Source organism: Peromyscus leucopus, chromosome 5 (assembly GCF_004664715.2).
Source record: "Peromyscus leucopus breed LL Stock chromosome 5, UCI_PerLeu_2.1, whole genome shotgun sequence".
Lineage (NCBI taxonomy): Eukaryota > Metazoa > Chordata > Mammalia > Rodentia > Cricetidae > Peromyscus > Peromyscus leucopus.
This window is the reverse complement of record NC_051067.1, coordinates 32,982,882-33,000,913: the sequence shown is the minus strand read 5'-3', so window position 1 is coordinate 33,000,913 and position 18,032 is coordinate 32,982,882. Positions and strand designations below refer to the sequence as shown.

Here is an 18,032-nt window from a genome sequence, read left to right as displayed (position 1 = left end):
ACTTTTTAATTTTGCTTAGTTGTTTTTGGTTTTTTTTTTTTAACCAAAACTCTCTGCAAATCTCCACCAGCATGATTACTGTTTGCTGCTAGACTTACCCACAAGCAAAACTGAAGGCTGGTTCAATAAATTTAAGATAGGACAGGACTTTGTCCAGGTCAAATACAAGGGGTTTGGGGCAGACCAAATGCAAAATGCTAGACAACCATTGCTTACATTAACCCAGAAGCCTGACTAAAAGCAGATCCATGAACTTTTAAAGGCAGCATTTTTGACACTTTAGGAGGCAAAGTAAGACTATTTATTTTTATCAACAACCTGAAGATTCTCCTTTCCAATCAAATGCTTTATAGATTGCAGATCAGACTGTTCTGAGTTGTTTTCGTGATATCTGCAGTCTCAAGGACTGCTCTCTCTCTCCTTTAGCATAGGGAGAACAGTCCCAAGCTAAGTGGTTTTGCACATGGGCTAAAATTCTTATCAAGAAAGGCCCGTGGATTCATCTCTATAAAAATGTTCTAACACTATATATATGCAGAAATGAGGAATGTTTATCTTTGAGTAGAATACTATTTTTACAGACTTCTGCTTTTCCTCCTGTCGTCTCCAGGCTTTCAAGGCAGTCCTGTTACTCTGGGTTTGGACAGCAACTGAAGATTTGGCTGTGTTGTCACGTGCCTGTCATCCTGCACACTGCAAGGGTACAAGTTTGAGGCCAGTTTGCCTACAGAATAAAACCGTCTTTAAAAACAAAAATATTTCAATATTTTATACATTATCTTTAATATAACTACCATCTCCCAAAACTGTGAAAAGTTTATCAAAAGGGAAAAACATTTGACGGTAAAATAACCCTCTCCATCCACTTTGAAATAAAAAATGATGTCCCCACCTCTTTTCAAGATATGAGAAGAAATTTAGATGATAAATGAGAAAGCCATTTACAGATTTCACAAATATCTTGTACAACAATCTGTGATGTTTTATTAGAATTAGCTATCAAAGACATTGCACCTTTCAAGTCTGACTGAATTTAATGATGTTCAACAATGGCTTTATTACGATAATGCTTGACAATATTTAAGAGTGAATTCAATTACTTCACATTAATGTTTGCCAATACATTATTCACAATTCTTAAATATTTTAAGTCAACCCAACCTAGATGTACACAAGGCTTACTCTCAACTCTTCTGAGGGAACAGGAAGATCGAAAGAAACCTAGGCCTTGAGTCCAGTGTCTAACCCACAACAACTACATCATCACTGGTGAACTCATAGGTAGGCACTTCCAGATTGAGAGGCGCAGGGCCCCTCCTGATCCTGCCAGAGGCATCATAGTGTGACCCATGGCAGGGGCAATAATAGCCACCAAAATCTCCTGCATTTGCAATGGGTACACAACCAAGATGAGTGCAGACACCTATCAGAATAACCCATTCAGGTTTCTTTACTCGCTCTAAATCATGCTGTGGATCCCTCAACTGGGACAATTCAACTGCAGCTTCCTGGGCAATCTCCTTCTTGGTTCGATGGCGCACAAACAGAGGTTTGCCCCTCCATTTGAAAGCCATGTTCTTTCCTTCGGGAATATCAGACAGCTTGATCTCGATCTTCGACATGGCCAGTACATCAGCAGAAGCGCTCATGCTGGAAACGAACTGGGTGACCACATTCTTGGCAGCGTATGCAACACCCACAGTAGTAGTTGCAGTTACCAGGTAAGAGAAGCCTTTTCTAGCCTCACTGCTCTCTTTAGAAGACTTTGTGCTATCTAGAACTTCAGGGCGACGGTAGTCAGAGAAGTCGGGCACCTTGACATCTGTATGGGAATAGCGAACAGAAGCAGGAACTGCAAGACAAACACATGAAAACAAAATTTAAAAAAAATGGCCTGGAAGGTCTACATGTCAGCAAAGACTTTTAAGTTATAATGGTAAATAGCACAATAAACAGATATTTCAAGTTTTTTTTTATTTTTCAATCAACTGCTTAGACAGACTATCCATCTATACCAATCACTTCTCATCCTTTCTAGATTAGGCCTCAAAACACACTTAGTCCACCTAACAATTGCTGTGTGGTCATCTCAAGGCAGAGGCGTGGCCTGCATCTCTGCTATGTGCTCTCTGGAAGCACTGCTAAGGTTCATAACATACTAACTACAACTCTTGTGTCTTGGGATACTTTAGTTGTAGAAAACTTAAGGATTGCTATTTTTGATTTCAGGGCATAAATCTTCAAATAAAACCACTGGTGGCCAGAAAACAACAAACTTATCAGAACAGGCAATACTCAATGGAATCTATAAAGTAATTATTCAATTTAATAAGGGGAAAGGGGGGCAATATTCACCTATCTCCCCTTTCAACACAACAATAGCATCTACAAAAAAATTACCTTTCTTTTTTCATACTGTAGACCCTTTGAATGGGACACTTGTAGGTCATACAATGGGTCAAATGTTTGTGACAAAGGACACTTAATCACACTTACTGTTTATACATACTTTGAAAGCAGCACTAGCATATCTAAATATGTAAATCTGACAAAAAGAATGAACTCACCAGCAAGATTCTTTAACTATGTTTAGAAAATAAACTTCCTCACAAAATTATATATATAATAAAAATCTGCCCTATGAAAATACATATCTTCATAAAATTTATGTTTTAGAAACTGCTACCAGGCTTACTTTTTAGGGGAAAAATGTTAAAAATTTTTCATTTTCAGAAAAATATGTCCTTTCAAAATGAAGATCTACTCATAACATACAAAGCCACTGTTAGTGACAGTGTTCCCTTGGTCTTCAAGGTACTCATCTTAAAATACTTCTTTCAATACCCAAGTATCAGTATTTCACCTACTTTTCACATGACTTCAAGGTGAGTAACTACAGAAGTCACAAATCTGGACAAGAATGAAACCTATCAAAATTACTTTTCTGACAACCCAATCCTTTTGGAGAGGGAACTAAGACATGGGTAGTGGCAACCTGAGTCACAATTAGGGCTTTGCAGAATCACTTGACATTATATTATGTATTATTCTACCTACTATCAATGGGATGGTGTAAACTGGCATTTGGAATCATCTAAGAATTACTTCCACATGACAATGCCTGAGATTACACTAAAAAATAAGTTGTTTACCTAACACAGAAAGAAGCCAAGTTCACAGCTCTACACCAACAGTATCCACAACCACCAACCCTTGACAATACAAGGTAATTAAGAACACTACACAGAATGACTCATTCTCATCCAGAGTTATGGTGACAAAAGAAATCTAGTTATCAATTGTTCTCTGTATAGCAAGTTACACTTCATTGGGTCACATCACCAACGAAGGGATTGTTAGGAAATTGCCATGTTGTAAAAGTCATTCTCTATGTAATCTGCACAAGGTATAGTAAGCATAGATGCTTAATTTAATTCTAACCTTTAGCATTATCATTATCAATCATAGAACTATTACCTTGAAAGGAAATAAAGGAAACCCGGGGCATGTAAACTTTTTGTAGTTGTAGAGCCAATGTACCTAGAAATCTGCATGGAAGGGATGCTACCATAATGCAAGCTTCTTCCTCTATATATCTTCCAATCCAAACCCACACATGTTGTCACTGTCTGTCTTTCCATAAGCCACCTGGATGGAATTTAATGTGCAAGTAAGCTACAAGGTAAAGTATGCTTTCAGAAGAGGACTTTGGCTGTTTTGACACTGTCTGCTTTAGAAAATGCTTTTATGAAGCAGGTAACTCACCAATCTTTACAAGAAAACTTTGGGCTATCTGACAAATTTGAGTGAAACTTTTCTGCAATTTCTCACCTCCCCATCCCCCAATGGAAACAGACCTGGAACAAGCTAGGGTATTCCACTTCTGTCCTGAACAGTTTCTCCAAGACCCACTAGTGCGCCTTCACATTTACTCAGAATAAAGATCTTGTATCAGTTTATACGAAATCTGACACTAGGAGACAAAAGTTAAGGAGCTGTTCTACCCCCTTCAAATCAAGGTCAGAAGTCTCAACAATAGAATGCAAAGTGTTATCATGTTATAATGACGTGATGGTATCAGCAAACATAAAATTTTTAATCTGACCCAAAATTAAGTCTAAAGGCTAAAATATAGCTACGCAGAAAACACATCGTGGATCATTAAATCTGCAGGAAAGCTAGGCATGGTGGCTCATGTGCATTTAAATCCCAGGCCTGGGAAGGAAGAGGCAGGAAGATCATGAGTCTGAGGTCAACCTAGGCTACACAGTGGGCACCTACCTCAAAAGGAAAAGAAAAAAAAAAACAGAGAGAAAGAGAGATACAGAGTGGATGGACGAATGCAGAGTAAAAAGCTGCCCAAGTGGGCAATTTGATTAACATGCAGAAAGGTCATAAACTCAACACTGAACGGTGCCAAGTAAGTAACTGTAACACAGAGGACTATGAGTGAAGCAGAGGACTATGGGAGCAGACACCAAAGAGCTCAAGGCTGCTTCCCATTATTGTGAGAGACACCAGAAATCTTTCTGGATGTTTAAATCACAAGGGCATGTGAAGAGGAATGTCAGACCAAGCGTAGGCTTAGGTAAACTTGGAAGACATCAAGCTGCACAGAATCTCCACTATGTAGGTCACTTCACCTCTGGTGGTCTGTTTCCGTAAGAGTAGCATCTACCTCTGCCTCTTCACGGTTAAGTGGGGTTGTGACAGCCCTAGCTAGAGGAGCCAGATATCTGAAACGCTGCTGACCCTCTACAGTGGAACTGACCTCGGGGTTATGTCTTCCTTTCTTGTTTTTGTGGGAATGGGGGAATGTGGATGGGGGTCGCTTAAGACGCTGAAAGGCAGCTGTACCGGTACTCCGGCAACGGGCAACTTCCTATATGTTCTTACAATCTCTGTTTTGAACACTTATCGTCTAAACCGTACCAATGATTTTACACAAAATTCTCCACATAGGCTTCACGACACCAAAATTATTATAACCACGAATCCACCTCACCCGTGAGGAAAAAACGTTTGGAAACTTGCCCAAGGTCAAACTCCTGTAAGCAACAGTATCTCTGTCACTTAGCGATGACAGCGGGAGGCTAGTCTTGAAGTTAACCGAGGAAGTCAAGTGTAACCTGAATGAATGCAGACAGGCTCCTGAGGCCTGGGGGGGATGGGGAGCTGGGGGTGCCGCCGCTGGAGCATCCCAGCGGCATTCTGTCCGGGTGAGCCCGCCCGCTCGGGGAGGCGCTCGGCTCGCCAAGGTCGCTGAGGCCGAAACCGCATCCTCCCACTCCTGCCGGCGAGAGACACACGCCAGCACGCCGCCCCGGACCGGGAAAGGCAGGGGACGAGATCGGGGCACCCTGAACCCGGCTCACCATTGAGGCCCACCGTGGCGACCAAAGGCCGGGTCGCAGCCTGGCCATTCAGCGACTCTCGGGTCAGGCAGGGTCGCTTCGCATCCAGAACAGGTGGCTTCGGGGTGGCGGGCACCGCGGCTTGCAGCAGGGGCCGCAGCGCGCCCGCCACCCCGCGGGACGTGGCCGACAGGACGGGCGCGAATGGGCCCGAGCGGGCAGCGACCGACAACATGGCGACAGCGGCGGCGAACACCTAGCCGGTCACAGGGACGACCTTCCGCTCGAACGCAAGCGCGAAGAGGCACGGAAGGCGCCGGACCTGTGACGTCAGCGCGCCGCCGCCGGAAAGGGAGCCCCGCACGGATCCGCGAATCTGGAGGACCGCCGCTTTGGAGGCGTGGCTACGGGCGCTCGTTGGGGGCGGGGCCGGAAAAGGCGGGGCCTGGCGCCGGCTCTCGTTCGCTGTCTGGCTCGGTGACGGTGCCCAAAGAAAACACAAGTCGGCAAGAGTTTCTTGCGGTCGTGACTGGGATCCTTCGTTTAGGGCAAAAACTTAATCAGGGACGACCTAGGCATGAGAAAAAGTTATTACAGAATTAAAGAACAGGCTATTACTGCTACCTACCGTCTATCACCTGGAATAAATACTAACCATTTTTTTTTCTGTAACAGTTTTTATCATCTTACAACGAAAAGGCTAGAGACCTGTGTGCTAAATTTGACAGTGACAGTGGCTTACGATTATTCATTCTATACTATGCTTTAGATTTGGTGGTTTCCTGCGTTGCTCATTTGTAATTATGGTCTCTTTGAAGTGACACCAGCGATATCAGCGTTTTACCAGTGAAGGACCTTCTGGTATTTAGACCCTTTGTTCAGGCACGGATCTCCAGCTAGCCGTGGAGTACTGTAGTCCCCTGAACCAGTGGGTTTCCCTAGTGATATTTTAGGTGGTACAAAGGGGGAACTCAGAATCACTTTCACATAAGTGAGAGAACTACTGCCTTTTAACTTCTCTTTCAGTTCTGATTTCACCAGTAAAGTCTCAGTTTGCATTAGCCCCTCTTACACTTGATAATCTCTGCTTTTTGACGTAGAATAAACCTTGATTTTAAGTTCACGCCGACAATTGAGTTTAGAGATACCATTCATTGTCACCGGCTGCAGTTATGCATACGGATTTTTTACTCTGTACCATAGTAAGACACTTGGTTTCTTCGTTCAGGGTTTTAAAAACAAGTTACATATAAAATATGAATTTGAGCAATGCAGAGCCTGGCATGGTTGTGATATGATGCTTGTAAACGCCAGTATTTGGACACTGGAAACTTGGCAGTTTACTGCAGTTTCCTCATAGAGTGGAGACAGAAATGTGAGTCACCCACTTTGTAAAGTTATAGAATAGAATGTCCTAAGCTACCCAGAGTCCATCTGATGAGTCCTGACCGTGGCAGGATTCCCTCTGTTCATTTCTATTCCTCTCTTTAGGGGTGCAGCACACCAACCACTTTCTCCTTTGGCTCCATCTTCATAGCCCAGTACTGTGTTGCACTCTCAAGACAGGGCTACTTCCTTGGGAGCCACCTGACCTGCCTTGCAACACCATCAGAACAACTACCATGGGCAATGAATGCACAACTTGATTGCTTTAGGTGAAATGATCCAACCTACGACAGCCTGCTGGGAGTGATATTAGTAAATGGAGACTGAATGAATAAATGGATGAATGGGCCTTCTTAGGGGCCCCACAATCTCCCAGTAGAGTAGCTGGTATGGGAATAGTTATCTCCCAGTTAACTCATTGTTCAACCCCATTTATATCTATCACTCACACTAACTGTACCTGGGGCAAATTCTGTAACTTATGTGTGTGCTTCGGTCTTTCCTCTATAAATTGGGAATAATACTATACATTCCAAAGAGTCATGATGATCAATGGACTGTGTGAAACAATGGTCCTTACTTCATGAGAGTACTGAAGACTCAGAAAAGTGAAAGCCAAGCAGTTTTATTTACAACCATGCAAAGCCAGGCACCAGCCTAGAGTGGCAGGCAGGCCATTTGAGAGCAGAGGACAGTAATATAAACCCTGGGAGCATGATCCTTCTTCTCTTTTTTATGATAATCAGGAAGGGGACAATCTCATTACCATCCAAATCTTATCTTTCCCTCTGTTGTTTACATTTGTCTTTTCTTTTTTAACAGCAAAACATGTTCAGGTTCATCTCTACATTTTTACATCCTGTTTGTTTTAAAACCTATCAGGTGCATGACATTGCAGGCAAGCTTGGCTGTGAATTGGTGCAGAGTAGCTTAGTATAGTTTGGATGGGGAAAAATAGCTAAGAATTGTCTAAGGAGGCATTAGCAGGGCTTTAGTGTTCTCTCTTCATTTCTAGATAGACATAAGGTGCAGCTTGAGGCACCTTTGAAAATGTAACATCGTATGTCATTTCTAACAGGAACTAAGAGAAGCTGGACCTGGTGGTGCATGCTGGTAATCTCAGCACTTGGAAAGCTGCAGCAGGCAGATTTAGAGCTCACCAGCAGCCTGGACAGCACAGTGAAACACATCTTAATAAATAAATAAATAAATAAATAAATAAATAAATAAATAAGCAAGCTTGGTACAGGCACAGGGCTGTCATCACAGCACTTGGCGGACTGAGGTAGGAGGATCAGAAATTTAAGGCCAGCCTGAGAACTTAGTGGCATCTCATCTCAAAATAAAGGTAAGAAGAGGGCTCATTGGCTTTTAAATGAAAGGGCTGTTAGTATGTGGTAGTATTCTAATTGTACTGAAATGTGATTTTGATTGTATGTTAAATAAAGTTGCCCGGGGGTCAGAGCTATTAGAGCCATAGAAAGAGCATGGCGGTGGTGGCACACGCCTTTAATCCCATAGATCTCTGTGTGTTCAGGGATACAGCCAGCATTGGAGACATATGCCTTTAAGACCTAGAGGGCTGTACATACAGACAGTGACGAGGCAGTCACGTGTTTGGGTTTACAACCAATGAGTAGGCAGAATGACTTTGAACCGACGGACACTCAAGGAAATAGCTCTCCTTTCGGGAAGCTGGGACAGTAGGAGGAAGGGTGAGATTTTAGCTCTGAGCTCTGACCTCTTGGCTTTCTCTTTTACATTGTTTCTGTGTTTCTTATTTAATAAGACGGTTGGTTACATCTACATTAGTATACATGCCTTAGCCTACTGCTTCCTTGAAGGCTAAGGATTCCAATAACCTGGTTCAGACTCCCTTTATGAGATGTGTGTCTTGGCAGTGCAAAGCCTCAAGTTTTTTTAATCTATAAAACAGACATTAAAAATGAGGGCAGAGCACATGTATACTTGGGGTCCTGTGTTCAATCCCTGGGGTGGGAGCAGAGATTGCTGTGAGAATTGAAAGAACTAATGCATATAAAGTGCTTAGAAAAAGAGCTTAATGAATGTAAACAACTGAAACCAGGATGAAGTTGAGAGAGGGAGGGAAAGAAGAGAGATAAAAAGAAGGAAGAGTTGAAGTGGCAGATGAAAACGATCAATATGTATTGTATTAATGTGTGAAAGTGGGCCTGAGGAGATGGCTCAGCAGTTAAGAGCACTTACTGCTCTCACAGAGGATGAGTGTTTAGTTCCCAGCACTTAACATGGTGGCATACAAATACCTCTAACTCGTTCCAGGGAAACCCACACTGTCTTCTGATCTCTTCAGGCTCCTGCACACACATGGTGCATGTACACATATACATGATGGTTTTCAATCTTTAAAATGTATCAAACTTTCAAGCCGGGCGGTGGTGGCGCACGCCTTTAATCCCAGCACTCGGGAGGCAGAGGCAGGCGGATCTCTGTGAGTTCGAGGCCAGCCTGGGCTACCGAGTGAGCTCCAGGAAAGGCGCAAAGCTACGCAGAGAAACCCTGTCTCGAAAAACAAAAACAAAAACAAAAAAGTATCAAACTTTCAAAGAATAAGAAATACCTAATAAATAAACATCTGTCAATAATTTTGTAACGTAGGAGGGAAAGATCGGCATAGGTCTGGGAACAAAACTGCTTGCTCAGCTTCTCAGTAACCAAGACATCTGTAAGGATTAGTGCACATATGGACAAAGGCAAGAGGCCAGAACTAAAGTTTTTTTTTTTTAAAGGATGGTTTGTTTAAATCAGATGTCAGCATTCATAGACTAGAAAGCTATTATCTTCCCTCTCAGTTCCATGTAGACACCTGTAGGGCTAGCATTCATAGTGCTACAAACCTCAGAATTATTTGCGAGCATTCACAAATTAACATACAGATAGATCAATAGGCCTCTCCCCAGAGTGCCTACCTCCTAACCCCTGGGACCTAGGCAATATGCTACCTTTCACAGAAAAGAAATTCTGCAGAAATGATGAAGACCTTGAGCCGAGGCAATTATCCTGTATTGTCAGGTGGACCTGTGTCATCACCTGGTTCGTACAAGAGGGAAGTTGGAGGCCAGAGAGAGATGATCGCCTGCCCTAAACATGCTCGGAGGAAAGGCCTCTGGACTGAGGACTGCTGGTAGTTGGTAAGGTAGGAATAGAAAAACCTTAGAAACAGGTTCTCTTTTAGATCCTCAGGTCAGGCTTATGACCTTTGGAATTATAAAACAATCGATTTGTGCTGTTTTTAAGACACTGTGGTTTTTATAGCAGCAATATAAAACTGAACACAAGAGATGTGGCCATGTTACATATGGATCCTCACACAGAGGAACGATTGTGGGTGTCCTTATCCAGGAAAGATACTTGCTTGCTAGTCTGAGTCCTTTTTCAATGGCACTTCATTTAGTTATTTCCTACCTTTCTGACTGAGGCTTCTGAGGATGGGGCTTTGGGGTGGCACAATTCCACAAGAAAGCTGGACCCATTGTCAAAAGTAGCAGGGTGCAAAGAGGCACCGGCTGCCCTAGTTCCAAGACAGTGAACTGTATTCTGAAATGCTTTCATCTGGGGAAACGGGTACTGATGAATGGGGAGGGATGTGAGCTCTAAGAAGACTTTGCTGGGCTTCTCCAGTGGTGTTAAGCAGCAATTTCCTTTCAGCTCAAACAGTCCATTCTGGAGGGAAGTTAGCTTCTTTTTTTTTTTTTTTTAGGTCCAAAGATGAAAACAAAGCATATAGAGATCTGTCTCTCTGTCTCTCTTTGTCTGTGTCTCTGTCTGTCTGTCTGTCTGTCTGTCTGTCTCTCTCTCTCTCTCTGTGTGTGTGTGTGTGTGTGTGTGTGTGTGTGTGTAAAATAAAGATTTCTGAGTTGTGAATGTGAGGGAGAAAGGAGTTGGGGTAATGGACACTCACATACATAACACCAATGATGCTGGGAAGATCTCCATTGCCCATTTGACTTGTATCTTCAAGGTGTCATATACTTGTAATGTTTATTGCTTCAGACAATGTTACACTGATCTAACTCTTACATGGGAAAAGCAAGTCTGTGAGAAGCTTTATTGTAAAGAAAAGATGCTAGATTTTTTTAAGTTATATCCTGATTTTTTGTCCCTAAAATACCTTGAAATAAACATTAAATATCTGGAAATTTGAACTTGGATTGCATAAAGATTAACTTTATAACTAAATTGTCAATATTATTGTCTCTGTGGCTACCGGTACACAGTAATGTGGATAAGAACCTATCCAACAACGTGGATAAGAAAGCCTCCTTTGGAAATTATAGTTCAATATGTACCTTCTTTTTATAGAGAATTATCTTTAACATTAAAACTATAGAAAATAGTCTTCCTCTTCTGCATTCTTCTTTCTCTTTTTCAAATACCGATGCTTTAGGGGAATGGTTATAATTTTCTCTTAAACTTCCCATTCCTTAAAAAAAGTTTTTAGGTGAAGATTTACCTTTTAGGAATAATCTTTCAAAAACTACTTTAAGATTCCTTTTCCATTCTTTGATAAATGATAAACTACACACTCATTCAGTGTCATGGTTATTGCATGAATAATGATTTTATCATACTGGGTGTGGATGTATCACATGTGTTTCTGTGAGGGGTTTTGCTTTTAACATATTTCTACTTGTTGGGAAGTAAAAGAAAAAATAAATATCATGAGTAAATATAAAATAAAAACACAATAAATTATTATTTATTAATATAATTGTACCTGTTTGGCACCTTTTTTCTTTTTAGTATACTTAGTATTTTGTTTTCTCCCTAAGGTGTAGACTATCTAACAAAAACCCCAGTACTAGTCATGAGAGACTGACTTTCCTGTTGTTAGTCAGAGGAGTCTAAGAGATTTCCAGAACAATATAGGCTGTTGCTATTGCCTTGGGTTTCCAGTCATAAGTTAGGGGCAAGTCTCTATTTCTGAAGACACCATACATTTCAGACATAGGACTCAGAAGAATCAACCTAGATGTGGCCCCCATACCCCCTTCCTGAAGACTAGCTTTCATGATACCAGAAGGTGCCACACAAGCTGCCAAGGGAAGAAAACATTCAATATTCCTACTTAGCTATGACACCTATAAACCACAGCAATGACCAGCATGGTATGATATCCCTAAAGAGGCAACAATGGCACTTACACCTTGGCAGTAACCACCAACTGTCTAAAATGATTTAAGGCCTAGTAAGCTGGAGGAAAATCATGTCTGATACTATAGGCCTAGCCAAGTATCAATGGCTTGTGAGGTCATAGATCTTCTAACAGAACTTATTACTGACACTTTCCTAAACCAGTAAAATTCCTAACTGCTTTCTAACTTCCTATCTTTGTACTCAGACATATACAGGTAAGTGTAGCTCTCAGTCCTCATCAAAGAAGCTGTTTTGTGAAGAAGACAGAGACTGTCTTAATGATGAAGGTGCTGTGATGAAACACCATGACCAAAGCAACTTATGGAGGAAAGGGTTTATTTACCTTATGCTTCCACATTGTAGTCCATCACTGAAGGAAGCCAGGAACTCAAACAGGGCAGGAACCTGGAGGCAGGAACTGATGCAAAGGCCACAAAGGAGTGCAGTTTACTCACTTGCTCCCCATGGCTTACTCAGTCTGTTTTTTTTTTTTTAATAGAACCTAGGACCACCCATATTGGACAGGGCACTTTCACATCAATCACTAATTAAGAAAATGCCTAAGGCCCAATCTTATCTCCATTTTCCAGTGGAGATTCCCTCCATTCCAGTTGCTCAACTGTGTCAAGTTGACATAAAACTATACAGCACAGAACCATTAAAGAAAGCCACAACTAGTAAAATGAAGAGAACAAATGACTTTGCAGTACCCAGGCCCAATTGATACATCCACAACACAACCCTTACACCTAAGAGTTGAGGAACATTGCAGAAGGGGTGGAAAGATTGCAAGAGCCAGAGGACCAGGAAGTCTGCTGAAAGATTGTCTTCTAGATACTATAGGAAATCTACACCCATGAAACTTCAACAATACGGCTGAACAAGACCTGAACAATGACACCAGATGATGTGCTAATGTGGTTGGGGGAAATCAAATGAATCTCCACCCCTAGACAAAGAGTTATGGGCAATTAAAAAATGCTGAGAGAAGGAGAATTAGTCTTTCCCTTAGAGATGAGTATTGTAGAATAGTTATCCATTCTCAAATAGTCAGTCCTAAAAAATACACATACAAGCAATGATAAACAAACCCAGCATCTTTCAATCTTGCATTTATATTCTATTGGCATATAAATGTATTTGTGTGTGTGTGTGTGTGTGTGTGTAACAATAATAATTAAAAAATAAGAGGCCACTAACTAGAAAGGTAGCAGAAAGGGGAACACAGGGGGAGTTGGAGGGAGGAGAGGAAGAGAGAAAATGATCTGCATATATTTCAATTAGAAACAAAAAAGACAATGATTTAAAAAGATATCAAGTTTAAGGAGAAAGATTTAAAAAAACAAACCTTAACAAATTTCATGTCACCTTGAGCCTACACACAAAATGACAGCTGTCTTCTTCAATTTTTTCCTGGTTTACACGTGGGAATGCTTAGGAGAAGATCCCTTCATCAAATTCATATTGAGCATCTACTAGGTGCTACATCCTGGCTGAAGGCTGGATACTGGAGCCTGACTAGAGCTCGTGGTCTACACAGTGCACTGACTGAGCGTGGACTTTCTGTCTATAGAGATGAAAGGCAGGCAGGAAGAAGCACCAGAGAAGAGGCCATCCCACTGCTTACCTCCTTGCATAAGTTCCAAGGAGACCGAGGACTCAAGACCAAGGATGAGTGCAGTAAGTGCATTCTGTTGCTGTCACAAAATACCATAGCAAGAAGCAAGTTAAGAAAGAAAGGGTCTTACAGTATCAGGATAGAGTTTGGAAGTCAGAAAGCATAAAGATCTCATTCCATTTCACACACAGGGAGGAGAGATAGAGATAGAGAGATAGAGACATAGATAAGAGATAGAAAGATAGATAATGATAGATAGATAGATAGATAGATAGACAGACAGACAGATAGATAACAGGAAGTGGAAGTGGGACCAGGCTGTAAAATCTCAAAGCCTGCTCTCAGTGACATCCTTCCCCCAGAAAGGCCTTACCTTATAATGCTAACCTCCTCAAAAAGTTCTACCATCTGGGAACCAAATACTCAAATACACAAGGCTGTAGGAGACATAGCTCTTTCAAATGCCACGTTCTGTTCCTGGTCTTCATACAAACTGCATTGAGCTCAACTTCAAAAGTCTCCATTATCTGCAGCAGTCTCAACATTGTTCAAAAGTCAAAGTCTCTTCCAAGACTCAAGTCAATCTCTTAACTGAGAATCCCAGTAAATTATTTTTAAAAAGCCAAATTATGTATTTCCAACATACAATAGCATACAACTATATTCACATTCCAAAAGTGAAGAATGGCACCGAAAATACTAGACCAAAGCAAAACTGAATCCAGCTCTTGGGATGAGGAATGCATCTTTATAGCACTGTGAAAGCTGATAGTACTTTAAATAGGATTTCTTTTTGTTGTTTGCTAATTTTGTCACCCTTTCATTCTTTTTTATTTTAATGCCTTTATTTGTTACACATGGTACCACTGAAAGGTAACCATCAGAGACCACATTGCAATTGTCTAGTAGACAGAAGTGACCAAAAGCGAGTCAGCATGCTGCCTTCGTGGTGCATAGAAACTGGTGAACTAACACTGGCTGGCAGGCTTATGAATCAGTCCACAGTGTTAATGAAGGCCAATTTACCCTGGAAGTGGAATTACTTCTCTGACAAGCTTTGGGCAATTCTAAAGTGCAGGTCTAGTAAAGGGTACAACATGCAAATACGGGACAATGTCACATTCTGTTTTGAAGGAAATAAACAGTCGAGTTCTGCACCACTCAAGAGCCAACTTAGTGGGGGCTTTTCTTTACCATACGTGGTGGCAACTGCAGAATGAAGAGTTCCTGAAAAAGTCTAGACTTAAACAGAGCACCTCTCCATGTAACAGGATTACTACTTCATGATGTTTCCCTGGGTCTTATCTGTCATCCTGCCAAAATTCCTCATCTGGCGAGTTTTAGGGAAAGCCTCTAGTGACTGTAACAGACTTTTCCACCCGCTTCACAAACTACATATCAGAAACGTGCCTATGACATGGATGTGTCCCCAGGGACATGGCAGTGCGTCTACTGTAGGTAAGTGTCAAGTGTTCTCTTGATGTTATCATAAGAATCTGCTCCCGTGTATTCAGCCTGGCCCTGCTCCCAGTGCTCCTGCCCTCTTTCTGAGAACACAGAAAGTTGTGGTGTAGCTGGGCCCACCCCAAGAGAAGGCGTGAGAAGGCTCCTGAGATATTAGATAGGGGCAGTCGTTTTTGACAAGGCCATAGTGTTGGAGCAGGGGTAAAGCATTGGTGGTGAAGATGTCCCACCATAGCATCAGAAACTCTGGGTGACTCACGGTGGGGTCCTGGGATTCACATTTGACCCTTTTTGTTTGGGGGCTGTGGGTGTAATTCCATGGCCTGATTCATCCAAAGAAGTGCATGACTTTGGCATTTGCACTAATCACTTCAAACATCAGGATGTAGGAGTATATTTTTTTTGTTTTTGTTTTTGTTTTTTTTTAAGATTTATTTATTATGTATACAGAAGAGGGTGCCAAATGTCATTAGAGATGGTTGTGAGCCACCATGTGGTTGCTGGGAATTGAACTCAGGACCTCTGGAAGAGCAGTCAGTGCTCTTAACCTCTGAGCCATCTCTCCAGCCCCCAGGAGTATATTGAGATGCCACTCGTGTTATACACAAATGGCAGGTGTTTCCTGATATCTGTTGCCACCCAGCCACTAAAATATATACTCCGTAAGCTCTGGTCCCCACCGTCAAAACCACCTTGCTCAAAAGGAAGGTGCAATGGCTGGTTATACATTTCAACTGAGAGCTGATAGACAAAGACTCCAGAATTGAAGCAGCCAGGCCACCCTGGGTCTGATGCTGCTGACAATTCTTCTCTTTCAAAAAGATCATCAATATTTGTGAGGACCAGAGTATCTGCACCCAGGAACACACATTTGGAATACTGTGTAAGTGCCCAGCCGAGGCGTTTCCTCAGTATGACACCCAACTCAGGCCTCTTCATTAAGGTTAGATGAGCAGAATTGCCACTGTCTAAGATGTCTACTATGATGACGTCATCAAAGACAGTCTAAAACTTTTCTCATGGAATCTGAGACCTGAGGGCTGGTGAATAAAACCATCCTCCTGGCTGTCCTGTGTTGTCTGTTGTCTCGAAGACAAGCCCAGGACCAGTGCGCCTTTGGCATAGGCATTGTTTGTGGTCAGTGTCACAAAAGGCCTGATCTGTCAGGGTGCAATCAGGTGGGTCGGAGACCCCAGGAGGGGACCTCAGCCAGCAGGGAGAGCTCGTCTCTTAAACATCAAGTATGAACAGAATCAAACTTTTTTCCAGTGAGCTACCGACATCGTGTCTGGTATCTGAGGTGTCAGTTTTGAAGGATTTAGATGACCTTCCCCTCCAGCTTTACTGCTTGACATACCTCTCTCTCCTCTCTCCTCTCTCTCTCTCTCTCTCTCTCTCTCTCTCTCTCTCTCTCTCTCTCCCCTCCCCCCTCTCAGGCTGATTCCACTCCCTCTTTGCAGCTCTCCTGGGCAGCTGGCTCATGGCTATGGTATCTCCATCATCTTGGGATCACCATTGCAATCTAGACTTCGTAGCTACAGCCTCACACCAGGGCCTCCTTGCAGGGAGCCCAACCCTGCCACACACTGTCTGGCTTCAGCTGCTCTTTGAAACCAGGAAGGAAGAATCCATGACCCCTTCAGTCTTGTACTTTTCTTGTCTCCCAAATCAGTACCAAGTGGTTGACACTGCCAAGTAATGCTGCCAGCTTGGGATGAAGCTTGTTCCCTTGGGTCACAGTTGCAACAGTTTCTGTTGTTCAAATCTTAGACAGTCTTATAATAATAATAATAATAATAATAATAATAATAATAAACAACCCAGAGCCAGATATCAGGGTGAAAGCTGAAAGATCAGAGAAGCAGAACAGCCAATCACTAGTTCTTACCTCTATGAAGTCCACAGTCTAAAGAGAATGAGTTCCTGTTTCCTCACACCTTATATACCTTTCTCTGCCCAGACATCACTTCCTGGGATTAAAGGCATGTGTGCTTCCCAGTACAGGAATTAAAGGTGTGTGCCATCACTGCCTGGCTCTGTTTCCAGTGTGGCCTTGAACTCACAGAGACCCAGATAGATCTCTGCCTCCAGAGTGATAGGATTAAGAGTGTGTGCCACCACTGCCTGACCTCTATGTCTAATCTAGTGGCTGGCTCTGTCTTCTGATCCTCATGCAAGTTTATTAGAGTACACAATATATCACCACAAGTTTCTGAATGCTGAAGCTGATGAAAAACTTGTCCAGGCATTTTCTTTATGGAAACAAACAAACCCTTATTATCCTCCTTCCTCTCACAAGTTAGAGGTGGTAGCAACCAAAGTTCCCTGGATGGGGTGAGACAGGGAGAGGGAGAAGGGGAGGGAAGGGGAGAGAGTGAGAGGGACAGAGAACACAAGCATAAGACAGACTGCACAAGGCATGGGAAGAGAAGAGGTAGGGAGGGACAATCTCCAAAGTCTGCTGGAGTAGGCATGCTGGCATAGAAACACCAGGAGATGGGTCTGAGGGGGATGCTTGGTCTTTGTGTCCCCTACAGGGACAGGACCTGGAATAACCTGGAAAGAACATGCACTCCTGGTTTATCTCTTCTAAGGAACCAGGAGTGAAAAATCTATCATTGCAGAGGTCGAGTTCAATCTCTTTCTCAGCTGAATCCCCAGATGAGACTCTCCACCTCAAACTTCCCTTGCCTGCAGCTCTGTCTCCTGATGAAACCAAATATTCAGCTAGATACCAACTGCTGCTGCTGGTGGCTGTGTCTGTTCAGAGACGGACCACGAGACTTTGTGGGATGCAAGTGGCTCCACATACATCTGAGCTGGCCCTAGACAGCATAGCCTCAGCTGAGAAACAGTCCAATAAAGAAGAGAAAGAAGAGGCAGGGCCAGGAAGTGTCTGAGAACATCAGAGGCCAGGTCTCCGGACTTCCTATGAGCTCCAGGATGATCTACCGTGTCTTACTGAAATGGGCTATCCTATAAATAAATGCCCAGGGAGGAGCTGCATGAAACTGTTATCACCACAGCCTGGGGCC

General features: G+C 42.6%; 1 protein-coding gene and 1 pseudogene across 1 annotated transcript; both read right to left on the bottom strand.

The window, feature by feature from the left end:
• Positions 1-957: 957 nt before the first annotated feature.
• LOC114701092 (cytochrome b-c1 complex subunit Rieske, mitochondrial) lies at positions 958-5,666 on the bottom strand. Its single transcript, XM_028881035.2, has 2 exons — positions 5,376-5,666; positions 958-1,852 (listed from the first exon to the last, which is right to left on the bottom strand). Exons 1-2 carry the CDS (start codon positions 5,587-5,589, stop codon positions 1,242-1,244), a joined length of 825 nt encoding a protein of 274 aa, XP_028736868.1. The 5' UTR covers positions 5,590-5,666; the 3' UTR covers positions 958-1,241.
• A 9,316-nt stretch (positions 5,667-14,982) lies between these two features.
• On the bottom strand, positions 14,983-16,280 carry LOC114702178 (annotated as a pseudogene).
• Positions 16,281-18,032: the final 1,752 nt, after the last annotated feature.